The sequence below is a fragment of the Hevea brasiliensis genome, chromosome 8, assembly GCF_030052815.1.
Source record: "Hevea brasiliensis isolate MT/VB/25A 57/8 chromosome 8, ASM3005281v1, whole genome shotgun sequence".
Taxonomy (NCBI): Eukaryota; Viridiplantae; Streptophyta; class Magnoliopsida; order Malpighiales; family Euphorbiaceae; genus Hevea; species Hevea brasiliensis.
In genome coordinates, this window is record NC_079500.1 from 1,890,245 (window position 1) to 1,904,853 (window position 14,609).

Genomic DNA, 14,609 nt, shown 5'->3' on the forward strand with positions numbered 1-14,609 from the left:
CATCAAAGTTTATATTTTCGGAAAATCGAACCCGATTTTTAAAATCTGAAAAATCTAAAAAAATTCCTAAAATTTAAATAAAATTAAAATACTAAAATACTCATAAAAATTAAAATTTCGGGGTGTTACATTTTTAATTAGTTAATACATCAAATTTTTTCAACTAAAAAGAATAGAAGACAATAAAGTTGCACTACAACTTAGTATTAAAATCTTTAACATGGTTTCTGTGTTTTCTTGTCATTTATTTTCTTGCAAATTGATTTTCATGACATGAATCACTCATTATGTTTGGAAGATTAAGTCAGACACGTAAATGTTGAAGTAAATATATAGTTGCAGTACTCAATTTTATTAATTATTTTATTTTAATTAATATACTTTAATTTATTTTAATAAATCATTTGTTTTTTTTATATTTTTTTTTAATTAGTAGTCACCCAATCACATTCTGAATATCTAGCAAAACTTTTATCATTTATTTGGGATTTGAAAATAGAGATTAGTAAATGTAAAAAATGGTATGGAGTTAAAATCTATTTTTTTTCTCTAGTTTTTTGATATAATATAACAAGGAGATAAATTTTTTTATCAAATTTTATGGAGATTGTATTTAAATTTGGTCTAAGTGATTACTAATAAAAAAAATTAAAAAATGAATAATTTTATTAAAATAAATTTAAGTGTAATAACTAAAATGAAATAATTAACAAAGTTTAGTGATTGTCAGGGAAATTCATCCAAGCCATGAATGAGATTAGATTTAATGTTGAGAAAAAAAAAATGAAAGCCCTCTCTTCTCATTGTTATTTTTTTTATAATGAAAAAAATAACTAAGAAATTGACAAAAATAACTTATAAATGCTTTATTTTTTTATTAAATTAGTATTTAAAAAATTTTATATTATATATTAAAATTTCTAATTTCGGACATCATCATATGCATCAAAGTTAGCACCAGATCGAAGCACATGGTTTTGTGTAACAAGTGGAGTTTAGAGAAGATGGGTGAAATCTAACCGAAACTGTCTGCTTTCACTTTCACTTTCACTCTATGCTCTCTCTCTCTTTCTTTCAACGAAAAGGCTTCGCATACAAACACAAAGGGAGGGAGAGAGATAGAGAGTGAGCTTTCTTCCCATTGTCTGTTTCTCTCCTCTTTCAACCCTTTTCCTGTCATCCCTTCTCTTTTCTTCGTTCCAAATCTCTCCATTAATTCTAATGGAGGCATTACTTACAGTTTTCATTAATGTAAGTTCCAAATTCTCCTTACAATTTCTCTCTATTTCCCTCTCTCTCTGTGTTTTTTGCTCATTATTGCTGATTATGGCAGTTAATGGTGTTCTAGTATCCTCTTGCTGTAATGTTAACATTTTCTCATTTTAAGTCCTTTCTTCATTAGATTTTCTTGGAGAGTTTTTGCAGGTCTAAAGGTGGAGAGATTTTGCTGTCCGAAGTACAGATTTGTTAAAAAGATAAGGGGAAAAAAGTATCAGAAGTTCTGTTTTCTTTGTTTGGTTGGTTACTGAGAAAGAGGAAAAAAAAGTTAAATTTTCTTGTATTTTGCGGTTCATTTTAGTTGTCATGGAGTGAGAGATTAGCTGTGGTTAGTGAAGAATGTTGGTTTTAGGCTCACAAGTCCTTTATTTTCCCCGTCAATTAAATGTGGAAGTTCAAAGATTTTCTCTTGTTTTCTTTCTTTTTTTTGCCCTGCATTTTCATTTTTAGCCAAAGGGTGAGCAAGAAATTTGAAATTTTTGCGCATTCGGCTGAAATATGAGAATTTTTGCCCGTTTTATCTCCTAATCTCTTCCTATAGTTGGAATTATAATTCTTTGTTGTTTTGCAGGAGAATGGAATTTGGCTTGCATTCATAAGTTGCAAGAACTTCTAAAGTATGTCAAAGAAATGTCAGTAAGATTCAGTAAAGTAATTGGATTTTATAATAATAATTATTGTCATTATAAAAAGATGAATTCTGTTTTTCACCCTTTACCAGGGGCGGGAGAGAGAATTTCATCTCCCTATATCCCCATTATTGAGACATTATGAATTAAATACTGATATCATTTTGGTGGTCATTTGGTGATGTTAATTTTTGTGGAATTGCAGCCATCTTTCTTTTGTTTTGTTTCAGCTAGAAAAAAGTAGTGGGCTGCCTTCACAATGAACGGGAATAGACAAATGGAGGTGCATTTCATAAACACTGGCTTTCCTTATACTGTTACAGAAAGTTTCATGGACTTCTCTGAGGGACTGACACATGTGCCTGTACATTATGCTCACACTGGACCAGTGCATGATCAGGTATTAGTTCCAGTTCAAATAACCCCAAAAGTAATTGTCTGAAAGATTGTCAAAAATATCCAAAAGTAGTTAGATCCATGTTGCAGATGAATAGGAATGCAAACTGCTGTAGAGGGCACTATAGTGTAAAATAAGAAAAAGAAAAGGAAAAGAAAATATAAATTCAGTATGAAATGCATAAGAGTTGTGTAATGTGGGTACTTTTTGAACTGAGAATTCTGATTGCCAATTTCTTTTGAGATGGACTCATATATTTCATCAAGCTCTACTTCAAAAGCATAAGCTATTACCAAGGTGCTTATTCAACTATATTATATTCATCAACTTTAAAAGTAATTTAGATGCCCTGCAACGTTTCTCTATATCCCATGGTTATGTAACTATGCGATAGATGAATATTTGCTTAATTCTTTTATATGCTTAGGTGTTGTAACAATGTTTTAGGCTTGCTGTGTATATTTTGTTACTAGTTCACAGGTGACCTCATATTTGCCATCTTTCTATGACCTTTTTTCTCCCATTCTGTTCAGGGGAGTGCACATTGGATAATGAACATGAATGTGTATAAATATGGATTTTCTGGCCCAGGAAGTGCCTCTTATTACAATCCTTATGAGGTATATGATAATTTATCGAGAATGGATGTTGGTAGGGGAGCCTGGGAATACCCTTCAGTGGTGAACGTGCAAGAGCCCACATCTGCAGGTACACAGTCTGAGGGAGAGGCAGTTGCCAGTGTGCACACTCTACCAGAAGAATGTTAGTAAATTTCTGCTATTGTTATTTTTTTCCCCCTTCCTTACAACTTTGGCCAGTTGATTATCCAACTTGTGTGATTTTGAGGCCTTCCTTTGTTCATCAAGGATTTCTTACATTTTAGTTTTTTGGTAATTGGTAGATTTTCGATATGTTTTGAAAGCGAAAGGGCTTCTTCTTTTTTTTTTTTTTTAATTTAATTTATGTGAGAAGCCTGAATATAAATTACTTGCTTGATGGTAGAAAGAAGCTGTTTCCCCCTTGTCAATTTTTTATAAACATGTATATCAATTAAGAGTTTATAGGATTTCTTCTCCTTTTTGTCTACTTTTTAACCCTGTACTTCAGATCATTTCAAATTTTTTCTTATTTTGCAGGCATCACAAATCATTCAGGCAGTGATAGTCCTCAGGCATGAAACTCTCTTGCTGATGCATTTTTGCATATCAACTGATTTTTCTACTGAAATGTGATTAATGTTTTATTTTTTCTAATAATTTGTTATTTACAACCTGAAGTACCATTACACTAATACTTTGCATTTTCCAATTTTAGCGGTAAGGTCTGCTCTTCTCTAAAAATTAATTAAACGTTCAGGTTGTTTGTGCTTTTGCAGGGTGTTTGGCAAGATGATATCGATCCAGCTAACATGACCTATGAGATTTGCCTTGTGTAAATTGTCCTGTTCTCTTCCTGGCAATGAGTTGCATTTTATTTTGATAGTGGCGCTTGATATTGTCACCATGATGGTGTAAAATCTGGGGTTAAGTACAATCCAGTTTGGTAGGGCTGGTGTTGCTGGCCTGTTGGTTCTCACAACTTACTATTGTCCTCAAAAATACTTACTGAACTATCATTTATGACCTAGACCAAGCATTTGCGACCCATTGGATTATTATTGATGCTACTATGGATTCCGGGGTCACCCTTAATGGATAGCCTGTAGTCTGCACAAGAACAGTGAAGTCGGCAGCTCAATGGCAATCAATTAATCCTATGCTCAAGTTAGAGAGTGAAAGAGATCTCTGAATCAAGTAATGAAATGGGTGTATGTTGATGGATGTAAAAAGCAACTTCTCTGTCCCTTCTCATCTCTTTGTACTGTCTTGTTATAGCAACTGGCGTTATTTGTGGTAAGTGCTAAATGCTAATCAATCCTAAGGGTCCGGCGCTTATTATGGATATTGCTCCGTGATTTCAGCTGTGTACTTCTCTTTTAGTATCAATCGCTTCTTGCAGAGCCCAAGCTGTGCACACGGCCAAGCTCAAGGGATAGCTTCGTTCCGAGTGCCGAAGTCCATCAAAGGGATCTCCGTCGGTCATCGATGATTGGTGATCTTGATAGGGTCCAAGCGAGCTAGGGCCTGGGTTACAAAGCTCGTGGCAGTTTTGCTGTCATTTCGGGATGAGCTATATCATTTACCAACTTCTTTTAATTTGAAGTTGGTACACACTGTAAATGAAGAGCATCATGAGTATTCTCATTAACAGTTCAGTTTTCCATGCAAAGAAATAGATTAACGAATACTACTATCAAGGGGCATTTGCTTGGCTTTTAGAGTTGCACAAACATGTCAAAACTTGCCTATCTTGAGGGGCCAGCAGAACCTTTGTAAAATTTCTTTTGAGAATTTGTTATCTCCCTTTCAAATTGGATGTTGTCAATATTGATATATATGTGAATTTCTCAGTCCTTATCTTTCATTATTGAATTTTACCGAGAAATGACAGTATTTAATTGCCAAAGCTCACAGGGACGTTATGTATAAGCTATTTGTTTTTTGTTCCACAGGAATTACCTGATTTAGGTGAGACAGTAGAAGCACAAAGTAGAGGTCTGTCACAAGAACTTATTAGTTTGCTTCCAACCTCAGAATGCAAGTTTGGAAGTTTCTTCTCTAGAAAAAAGCCTGGGGAGAGGTAAACTTTTGCTTTTTTTTTTTTTATTGCAGCAGATTGTGAGATTTGGGGTAAACCTATAAGATTAGGATTTAGAGAGTAACTTACTCTGTTGAATTTTTTCTCGTGTCTTGTACCATGGATGTCAACTTTATATGAAGTTGAATCTGTTCAAGAACAATGTTAAAGAATGTTCTACCCTGGACTGGTTAGATTGTGTTCCATTTCATGCACTGATATTTTGTTTTTGTGTATGAAGAAACATCAATATTGAGTTGTTTTGGACTCATTTACGGACTCTTTGCCATTAATCTTTCATTCTTCTTCAATTCATTCCTAGGTTTTTACGGTTTTCTTGTTATTGTTTGTGCAATTGCAATAGATGTGTTATTTGCCAGATGAGGTACAAAAGAGGGGACAAGCAAATGAAGCTGCCATGTCGGCACGTGTACCATTCTGAATGCATCACCAAATGGCTTGGTATCAACAAGGTCAGTCAATGTCATCTTCAATGCAAGAACCATTCAGAAATCTGCATATGCAGCCTCTGATAAATGCATCCATCTCAAACTGTTTTTAACTTGTTTTATCAGGTATGTACAGTTTGCAACAATGAAGTATTTGGCGAGGAATCAAAACATTAAAAAGATCAAAACAGAAGAAATTCACCACTCTTTTTTCTACCTCTTCTGGTGATCTAGTTCTAGGGAAATAGCCTCTCTGCAAAATATAGGGATAAGGCTGCATACATCAACCCTCCACAAAATTTATAATTATGGGATGGTCACCTTTTTTCTGGTGGGTTAGTCAAGGACTAAGGTGATTCCCTCATTCTCCTTCGAAGTTTTTGTTTAGCAGAGAAAAACATATAGGCCGGTTTGGAACTGAAACCATCTGTTCAGTCTAGAACAAAAATTAATAAAATTGCTTTGATTTTGATCCCATTTAAACTTAAATTTTTTATAATTAAAAAATTTGAATTGTTAAATTTGATCCAACTAAAATCAAAAGTAAATCGAAATCGAAAAGGGTCGTATGATTTCAATAACGTGACATGATGATATCAATGTCATGCCTAATGTGATATGTTAATATTAGCGTCACATTGTGTAATATCAATGCTACACATAAACTAATACCTGAATTGTAAAAAATTTAAAATATAAATCTCTAAATTGAAAATAAAATAAAGTTTTAACTTTGAATGAATTTCAAAATAATATGAAAAAAAAAAAATCCATCCATCCATACGTCCGAAAGCTTCTAAACCCTTAATAACAATCTTGATCTTCAGTTTTCTTATATCTAAGCCACGTGTCACACAGCTTCATGGGTGCACTATAATCAGCTATGTGCTACCGCGTGGAACCATTACTTGCAAGACGGATCCACCTGCCCAAAGCAACCTAGCTAAAGTCTAAACTCCAAAACCAACACTAATTATTAATTTATTACAAAAATCCCCCAACGGTCACAAAACTAGTTAGACCCACCAACGTTCGGTCATTCTCCTCTCTGATTCTTTCCCACCAATCTACTAAACGTTACGTTCTGACACATGAACAGTATCTAGTAAATCTTGCCCTCGGTTTCAGAGTCTGTTTCTCTCTCAAAACCCTGCAATCTCATTTTAGATTTCTGGGTCTTCCGTTTTTTCTCGTAAAGTTCTTCTCTTTACAATGGAACCAGCAAAAATAGATTGGAAAAGAGTGGAGTCTATATTTGTTAAAGACAATTTATATGAGAATATAAACGCACCTAAATGGGTTGATTTCTTGAACCCTGGAGATGACTTCATAGACGATGATGCCTGGTTCTGTAGACCTGGTTTGTATCATTTTTTTTGTCCCTTCATTCATTTATCTAACTTTGGTAGTGTTTTTCTTCACTCTGTGGAGTGATTTACACTCTTTTTTATTGTTGCAGATTGTAACCATCCAAAGACAGCTGAGGATTTCTTTAGAACAACTCCAGCTTCAAAGGTTTCTATCCTCATCTTCTTTGATGTTTTTGTCTTTTCTTTAACAATGTTTGGTCACTGAGAAAACGTGGGAAGTTGAGGGAATTTTTCGGATAGACAAAGAAACTGATAGACATGGTACTCTTAATTATAGAAAAATCTTTCATTTGTTTGAGGATTCTGAAACAATATAGAACATGGGTCTCGAAATTTTGTTTGCTTTCTTTTTTCTTTTTTATTTTTTCTTTTTTTTCCATGCTATTCTCAGTTACCAAACAATGAATAAATCCAATTCAATTGAGGGATTGTCTCATATCTTTTTGTTGAATTGCTGTGTTGTAGCTTTTACGCTCAGCTGACAAATCTAAGAGCCCTTTTGGCTACGGGAACCCAAGGTACCAACAAAGAAATCCAGAACTAATTTTCAGCATTCCATTATAATCATTTAATTCATCAATAAGATGTTCAAGATTTATAAAAATCATTTAAAGTTCACTTCTTGTTTCTTCCTTTTGTATGTAGAGATGCAAAATTGAAGAGGAGAGGGCAAAGTCAATGTTCATTTACATATAGTGATAGATCCAAATTCAGCGAAGATAGTGAAAACAAGAACCCAAATTTATCAACACCACCAAATTACCAAGCTAAGTTCCTGAAAGAAATGACCAAATCCAGCGCTGAGAAGAAGAAACCAGTTGATGATATATTTCAAACCAATGAGGCACCAAGGCTAAAGAGCACGTTATCGGCCAGGAATTTGTTTGCAGGGAAGGAGATACTATGTCATATTAGTGAGTTCTGCAATGAATTGAAGAAGATAGCAAGGAGGGCAAGGGAGAGAGTGTGTGATGAGAAGTTGAATGAGAAGGAGAGTCAGTTGAGGCAGAAAAAAGATGTGGCAGTGGTGAACGGGAGTTCTAGAGAGGCTTTGGGGAAGGTGGATGTGAAGGAGAAAGAGAGGAAGCCATTGCTTGAATCAGGGAAGGACAAATCTGAAGGAATTGAGAAAGGAAGTGTCAAAGAGAAGCAAAGGAGGAAGAAGTAAGTTAAACATTCCTGGTCCTTCCATGCTTTTCTGTCAAGTTTTTGTTTGCACATGCATAAATACACTGATATTTGCTCATGTTAAGGATTCATGGATCTGGCCTTTATACTTTGTGGGGTTGAATCGGAATGAGCAAAATTTTCGGATTCTTCCAAAAGCTTTGAAATTTCAACAGTATACGCTAATAGTTCTTGAACAAAGCTATGATTGAATATTACTCAAGCGTGCATGTGTAAAGTGTTAGCTATTTGAAAATGGACACATTTGTTGTGCAGATTAAACTAGCTTTGAACTTTCCACCACGTAGCAATACGAAAAGGCCTTTCATTTAGGTAATTGTATGTGTGGCTAAACTTATGTTATTAAATTATTGTGTAGATTAAATGAAGATGCAGAGAACATTCCTGTCCCTCTAAATTTGGAAAATGTAAGGCACAAAGGAGAGGGGCGCTTGCTGCAAATTCGAACCAATCCTCCTTCTCCTCAATGCTTTTCTGCCACGCGCTCACCCACCAAAACCACCCCTTCAAAGGCTTCGAAATCCAGGCTTATGGTATGCGATGCAACTAGTTCATACTTCTTTGTGGTGTTGACAATATATTGATCTTTTTGTTTGTGGGCAATATAGATATAGGTGGACCCAGGAAGGTTAGAAGGAATTTAAAGGTAGAAGAGTTCAATGCATTTGCTAAACATTATGTAGTTAGTGAAGAGCATGGAAGATTCTCATACAACCACATTTTCATTGGTTTCAACCTGAAACTCATCCTTGCATCCAAATATGTAGTAATGTAGTAGATCCAAGCTATATATCAGTTCAGTTCATGTTGCAATTTTTCACTCTTATACTGCAGAGTGGACATAGTCTGGTGGTTAAGTCGACTGTACTTCTTTCTTTCATATGATACCTAGTTGTCCCCTAATGTGTGATGATGATCTTCAGCTTGGAAAAACGAGAGGAAACTTAATTCACACATTACTAACAAAAATGATTTTCTAGTCCAGTCTGCATTTCTGCTTCTATGAAAGTTTGCTTGACAGCATATTAACATTGTTGTGAACTGTGCATAGGAGAGGGGCATTCTTCAAGAAGTGAAGCAGAGTAAGGAAGTGGCAAAGGAGGAAACTGAGGACAAAGGCAGAAACTTTTCCATTGTGGATGGAAGAGAAACAAAAGCTTTGGATGTATTCTGGTTCCTGAAGCCCTGCACAATGTCCAGCTAAAATGATTTGATTTAGCAATTATTTGAAATTCATTCATTCATTCTTTCCATTCTTTCATTATCCTCCAGTTGAAACTCATCACATTTCATTTATTTTCTTATTCATAGACCCAAACCTTAAGATCCTAGGTCCCTACTCAGATTCTTTTGATGTCAATGAGAGAAACTGTAATTAATCATCCAATTGTACTGGAATTCATTTGAGCAAATAAATTAGTGTATTTTTTACCTACAAATTTTACAACTAAAGCAAATCACAAGTGAAAGAAATCATCAGCCTTTTTCTTTTATCTTCTTGTTTAATGGTCCTTTCTGCTTTTATATTGGATATTATTTTTATTTGTTGCTTTCCATGAACACGTTTATTGAGGGAATGTAGTACTCTTCTATGCAAAAACGAGATGCTTGTAGCTGTGGATTAATAATTTAATGATCGAGTGCTTGTCTACATTACCAGCTATCGGTTGAACTTATGCAAGCAATTTTGTTTCTTGGTGATGAAATTCACATCTTGAAATGACAAATCCTTATTTGGAAATGACAGAACTAAATGACATTTGCCATAACAGTTCCAAAGCAAAATCTCAATTGAAAACCTTAATGCGGTGTGCTTTTTGTTTTAGGAAATCTTAGGTTGTAAGTTTTTTTTTTTTTTTTTTGTCTTCATCCCTTTTCTTTGTCTTGATATCAACAATTTGGATAGGATGCAACAATAGCTAAATGCCAAATGTTACAACCCACATAGAGATACATATGAGTTTATGTAGACAAATATGAGGGAAGCAATCAGATAAATTTGACAGCACAATGCATAAAATATTAAAAAAGAACAAACCCAGATGCATATCCATATATCCTCTATTGCTTGTATCTGTCCTCACTAGAAAAGAAGATACAAGATACCTTAATGCTATCTCCATTTTGTTTTTAGTTTTTGTAGTTTTGCTCGTTTGGATGATTGCAAACATTGCTTGCATGCTAATCACATAACATATCCATTTTCTCTTAAAAAAAATTGAAAATTAACAAGTAAAAAACAAGCTTTCCCAATCTTTCACTTGTTTAACTCACAAAACCCATCTGTAAAATAGTTTCTCATCTCATTCATTTATCATTGCTATTAGGACAAATTATTACCCTTGTTACTATGATTTTTATATATAAAAATACACATATGTTTCACTTTTCCCTGTCAAAAAGGGCAACAATACACCTGTAGAGAGAGAGAGAGAGCTACAAGCAGCACCTTTTTCTACCTTTTTTGCTCATAATGTATTAAAGTTGGAAACTTTAGGTATGGGTTCTCGCAAAATTGTGGATAGAATGATGCAAATATTGACAAAATGGCCATGTAATGTGCTTGCAAATGGCACTACTTTTGCGGCCAATATTGAGGCAGAAATACCAAAACTAAAACTGTATGAAAAAAAAAAAAATCTAAAGTTTTAAAATTCTGCATCATGTTCATTCATCTCCTAAAATCAAATCTGATCTCTGCAAACTCCTAATTTCACATGGAATTCTATAGAGAGAGAAAATACTATCCTTTATTGATACAATAACATCTCCACTCTCCAGGCAAAGCTCACAGATTTCTGCAGAAATATAAGCCCGCAATAACAAGAAAATTACACAACCAAGAAAAACAAACAACTCCTGGCACAGGTACCCAGGAATCAACCATCAAATTTAAACCAAAGAGAAGAAGAAAAAAGAGAATGTATACTGAAGAGATCCTTCCTAATTAATCTAACCTCAAATTGCAGAGCAAGAGATCCAAGAACCTAGACCAAAAGTGCCTTGCACGTGGATAAACTCTATTAGTATATTCTCTAGACTCCCTGTACAGATCTTCCATGGTCTCCACAAAATGATTCAAGCTCCTAACTGGTGGTATATAAAGAGTCAAAGGCACTGCAGAGAAAGCCACCGTAAAGAACAGCTGCAACATAATTTAACCAAAACCCAGAAACGAAAAAACCAAAGAACAGATTTTTGTGGGTTTTTTGCCCCTGATCTGAGATATTACAGGCAGAGAATGAGAGGGGGGAGGTGAGATATAAAGGGTTTATATGGGTTGCTGATGAAATCTTGGAAAAGTAAAAGGGAAGATTTGGGAATACAAAGGGTAAGCATAAATGAGAAAAGAAGAAGAAAATGGAAGATAAAGAGAGAGAAGAATTCTAGAAATTGAAGGAAGTTTAAGGCAAAATTGTAGATTTATGCTAATATATACAGAGATAATGGTAAGATGTAGACAGAAATATTTATAAGAAAGAACAGAAACATGTGTTTGTACGGGACTAGTAGTTGGTGAGGATCGGTAGACTTGCTAAGGATTGGTTCTTGGAGATTTTTTTTTCTTTAAATTTTATTGTAAATGGAATTTCAAGTCAGTTTCTTCCATCTTATTTGACTATTTTTTCTTTTATTAATAAAAATTTCATTTTCTGATTTTCATTTATCCCATTAATTTTTAAAAGGTTATGTTAAACTCTTAAGGAAAAAAATTTATGTATTTTTTACTTAATTTTTTATATTTAAAAAAATAAAAAAAAAATTATGAAAAGAAAAGCATTCATCTCTAGCTCATTGTTGACTTAATGACCAGTGAATTTCTGTGCTGTTTCCTTTTATTTTTCTTGGCAGCGTGGGGAGAAGGCTCAATGTTGACAGGCGAGAGAGTTGGTCTCTGGTTTCTTCGAAATTGTTGCAAATTAATGTAATCTCTTGTACTATTTGATGTTTTCACCTCCACAAACTCCACCAATTCTAGTGGAACACAGTGTACCTTATGGCTCCGATCATCCCCAACCCTAATTCTCAAATAAAAACAACATACTTCCACAGCTTTAATTTCACCCTTTTGTCCCTGAATTTTGATTTCTGTAATGCATAAAAATTCTTCTTACTTGAGGTCAAATGTTCTCAGATTAAATTATAAGAGTTTTAAGATTCCGTTTATTTAATAAAAAATATAGATTTTTTTAAAATAATTTTATGTTTTCTATTATTTATGAGTAAAAAATAAAAATATTATACGAAAATTATTTTTCTAATCATAAAAAATGCTCCTCAAATTTTGAAAAAAATAATCTATGTATCCACTTGGTTGCTTGTAATGATACGAAAAAATAATGATAATCACCGTGTGAGTATAGGCCACTTAAGTAAAATTTACCGCTGAAAATTAACTTGTAAGGAGAGGGTGTCTAGAGTAGGGGTGTGTAAAAGGTCGGTTCGGTTTCGAATCGAACTGTTAAAATCAAAAATAAAAAATTTTAAAAATCGAATCAAACTGATTATTAAGAGAAAATCGAATCGAATCAAATCGATAAATATTGATTCGGTTCAGTTTAAAACCGATCAAACTGAATTTTATAAAATTTTATATTTTCAATATTAAATCTCAATAACAAAAACATAAAAAAAAAACTTAGAAATTAAAACTAAAAAATCTTAAGGTATATATATATTAGTAATTTTGGTTCGATTCAGTTTTTTTTTTTATTTTTTTATAAAAATAAAAGATCTGAACCAATTAACTAAAATTATTAAAATTTATAAATCGAATCGAACAGATTAAATTTTAAAATCAAATTGATTGAACCGAATTAACTCAGTTCGACTTAATTTTTTAGTTTAAACCAAAATCTACTGTTTCTCTAGAGATTATTAATCTTTTACCAATATTATTTTTTTTAATGATGTAGAATTATAAAAATAATAAAAAAAATTAATATATATTTTTTAAATTTTATTTTTTATGAAAAATGTTTTTTTACAGATAAATTATTTTATATGAAATAAATGAAAAATAAAATAATTATAAAAAAAATCAAAATTCAATGAATACATGAGAAAAAAGATTAAACTCATCACATGATTTTTATTTTTTATTTCAACCCATCACATGAAATTCTTTTATTTTCTTCAACCCATCACATGAATTTTGATTGATCCTTAATATAGACGTAACCTTCCCTCACATCTTGGCTTCATATAGCTAATTAGGGATTGCATTAGCATAGTGTTTCCTTTCAATTGGGTTGCTGAATTTTTTAACTTTAAATTACTTTATATACATTTTTTATTTGATGAAATTATAGTATTATTTATTCTTTATTTTAATTGGCTAAAAAAAGAAAGTGTGATGAAATTGATTTTTTTTATAATATTAAAATTATTTTTATAAATATAAAATTTTAAATTTAATTCAAGTTTAATAAAATTTATTTATTTATTTATTTTTATTAAATTTAAAAATTTAAAGTTCTGAAAATTATTTTAATTGCAAACTAACATTCTCAAAGGACTATATTTGGCTTTTGGAGAGTTGAAATTACACGCGCCTATAAAATTTGAGGCAACAAATTATACCAGGTGTCGCATATGGATACAATAAATAAGTGTGGACCTCTACCTCTACGTCTGATAGACATATGGACGACAATGCAAGTGTTAGCCACGCTCTTCAATATGTGAAAATATTTTATTTTAGGTTTATTTATTTTGTGAAAAATATTTTATATAAAAAATATTTTTTTAATAAAATATGTTTATTTTTTTAATATTAAATTAATATTATATATTTATATTATACATATATTAATATTTATATATTTTAATAAAATTATTAAAATTTAAAAAATAATTTTTTTATTTAAAAAAAATAAATCAATTAAAGAAGAATGATTTAATTTTTGTTTACCATTTTTTAAATGCTTCAAACTCTAGAAAATAAGCACAAAATAAATGAAGTCTTAATTTTAATTTTATGTATTTAAATAAGGAGAGATGATTATATATATAACTGGGTACAGTTATTTTAAGCTCAAATTTATATTATAATTATATATTTTTAAATTTTTATCATTATTAATATTTTTATTCCATGTTAATTAACTTTTTAATTTAATTCATTAATTAACCATTAAATTGACAAAAAAATAATAAATTGACCAAATTATTAACAAAATTAAATGTAAAAAACAGAATCATATAATTTTTAACAGTTTTTTTCTAATAGATGTAAATTGATTACATTAAATAAGTCTTAATAAATACATATTTACACTCATTAATTTTTTTAAAATACAAAAATTAAATTATTAATTTAACATTGTTAAGAAATTAAATAGTAATTTATCCCTTTTTTTTATTTTAGTGTAATTGTAACGTTTAGCTGGCGATTAGGTGTAAAAGAATGATTACACTTACCACCCAAAAAAGGGGAAAGAAGAAAGCCAAACTTGGTTAATTACTCATCTCAAATTGATAAGAAATTAAAACCACACACAATAATTAAAAAAGATCAAAATTTTCTTTCATTATTGCCAATTAACTTAAGATAACATAAAATATTAGCAATCATTTCAAAGATTTATGCAATGATTGTGGCTAATTTAGTGCATAATTG

The 14,609-nt window shown here is 31.7% G+C and overlaps 3 protein-coding genes across 3 annotated transcripts; 2 read left to right on the forward strand and 1 right to left on the reverse strand.

The window, feature by feature from the left end:
• Positions 1-954: 954 nt before the first annotated feature.
• On the forward strand, positions 955-5,877 carry LOC110635738 (E3 ubiquitin-protein ligase BIG BROTHER-like). The gene is made up of 8 exons (XM_058150913.1): positions 955-1,251; positions 1,850-2,307; positions 2,838-3,066; positions 3,441-3,475; positions 3,680-3,733; positions 4,856-4,983; positions 5,345-5,453; positions 5,556-5,877. Exons 2-8 carry the CDS (start codon positions 2,167-2,169, stop codon positions 5,604-5,606), a joined length of 747 nt encoding a protein of 248 aa, XP_058006896.1. The 5' UTR covers positions 955-1,251; positions 1,850-2,166; the 3' UTR covers positions 5,607-5,877.
• A 100-nt stretch (positions 5,878-5,977) lies between these two features.
• On the forward strand, positions 5,978-9,480 carry LOC110635737 (uncharacterized). The gene is made up of 6 exons (XM_058150912.1): positions 5,978-6,789; positions 6,889-6,944; positions 7,265-7,317; positions 7,445-7,963; positions 8,346-8,520; positions 9,039-9,480. Exons 1-6 carry the CDS (start codon positions 6,642-6,644, stop codon positions 9,189-9,191), a joined length of 1,104 nt encoding a protein of 367 aa, XP_058006895.1. The 5' UTR covers positions 5,978-6,641; the 3' UTR covers positions 9,192-9,480.
• A 1,215-nt stretch (positions 9,481-10,695) lies between these two features.
• LOC110635707 (uncharacterized) lies at positions 10,696-11,516 on the reverse strand. Its single transcript, XM_021785136.2, has one exon. The coding sequence runs from the start codon at positions 11,139-11,141 to the stop codon at positions 10,935-10,937; it is 207 nt and encodes a 68-aa protein (XP_021640828.1). The 5' UTR covers positions 11,142-11,516; the 3' UTR covers positions 10,696-10,934.
• Between the last annotated feature and the right edge of the window lie 3,093 nt (positions 11,517-14,609).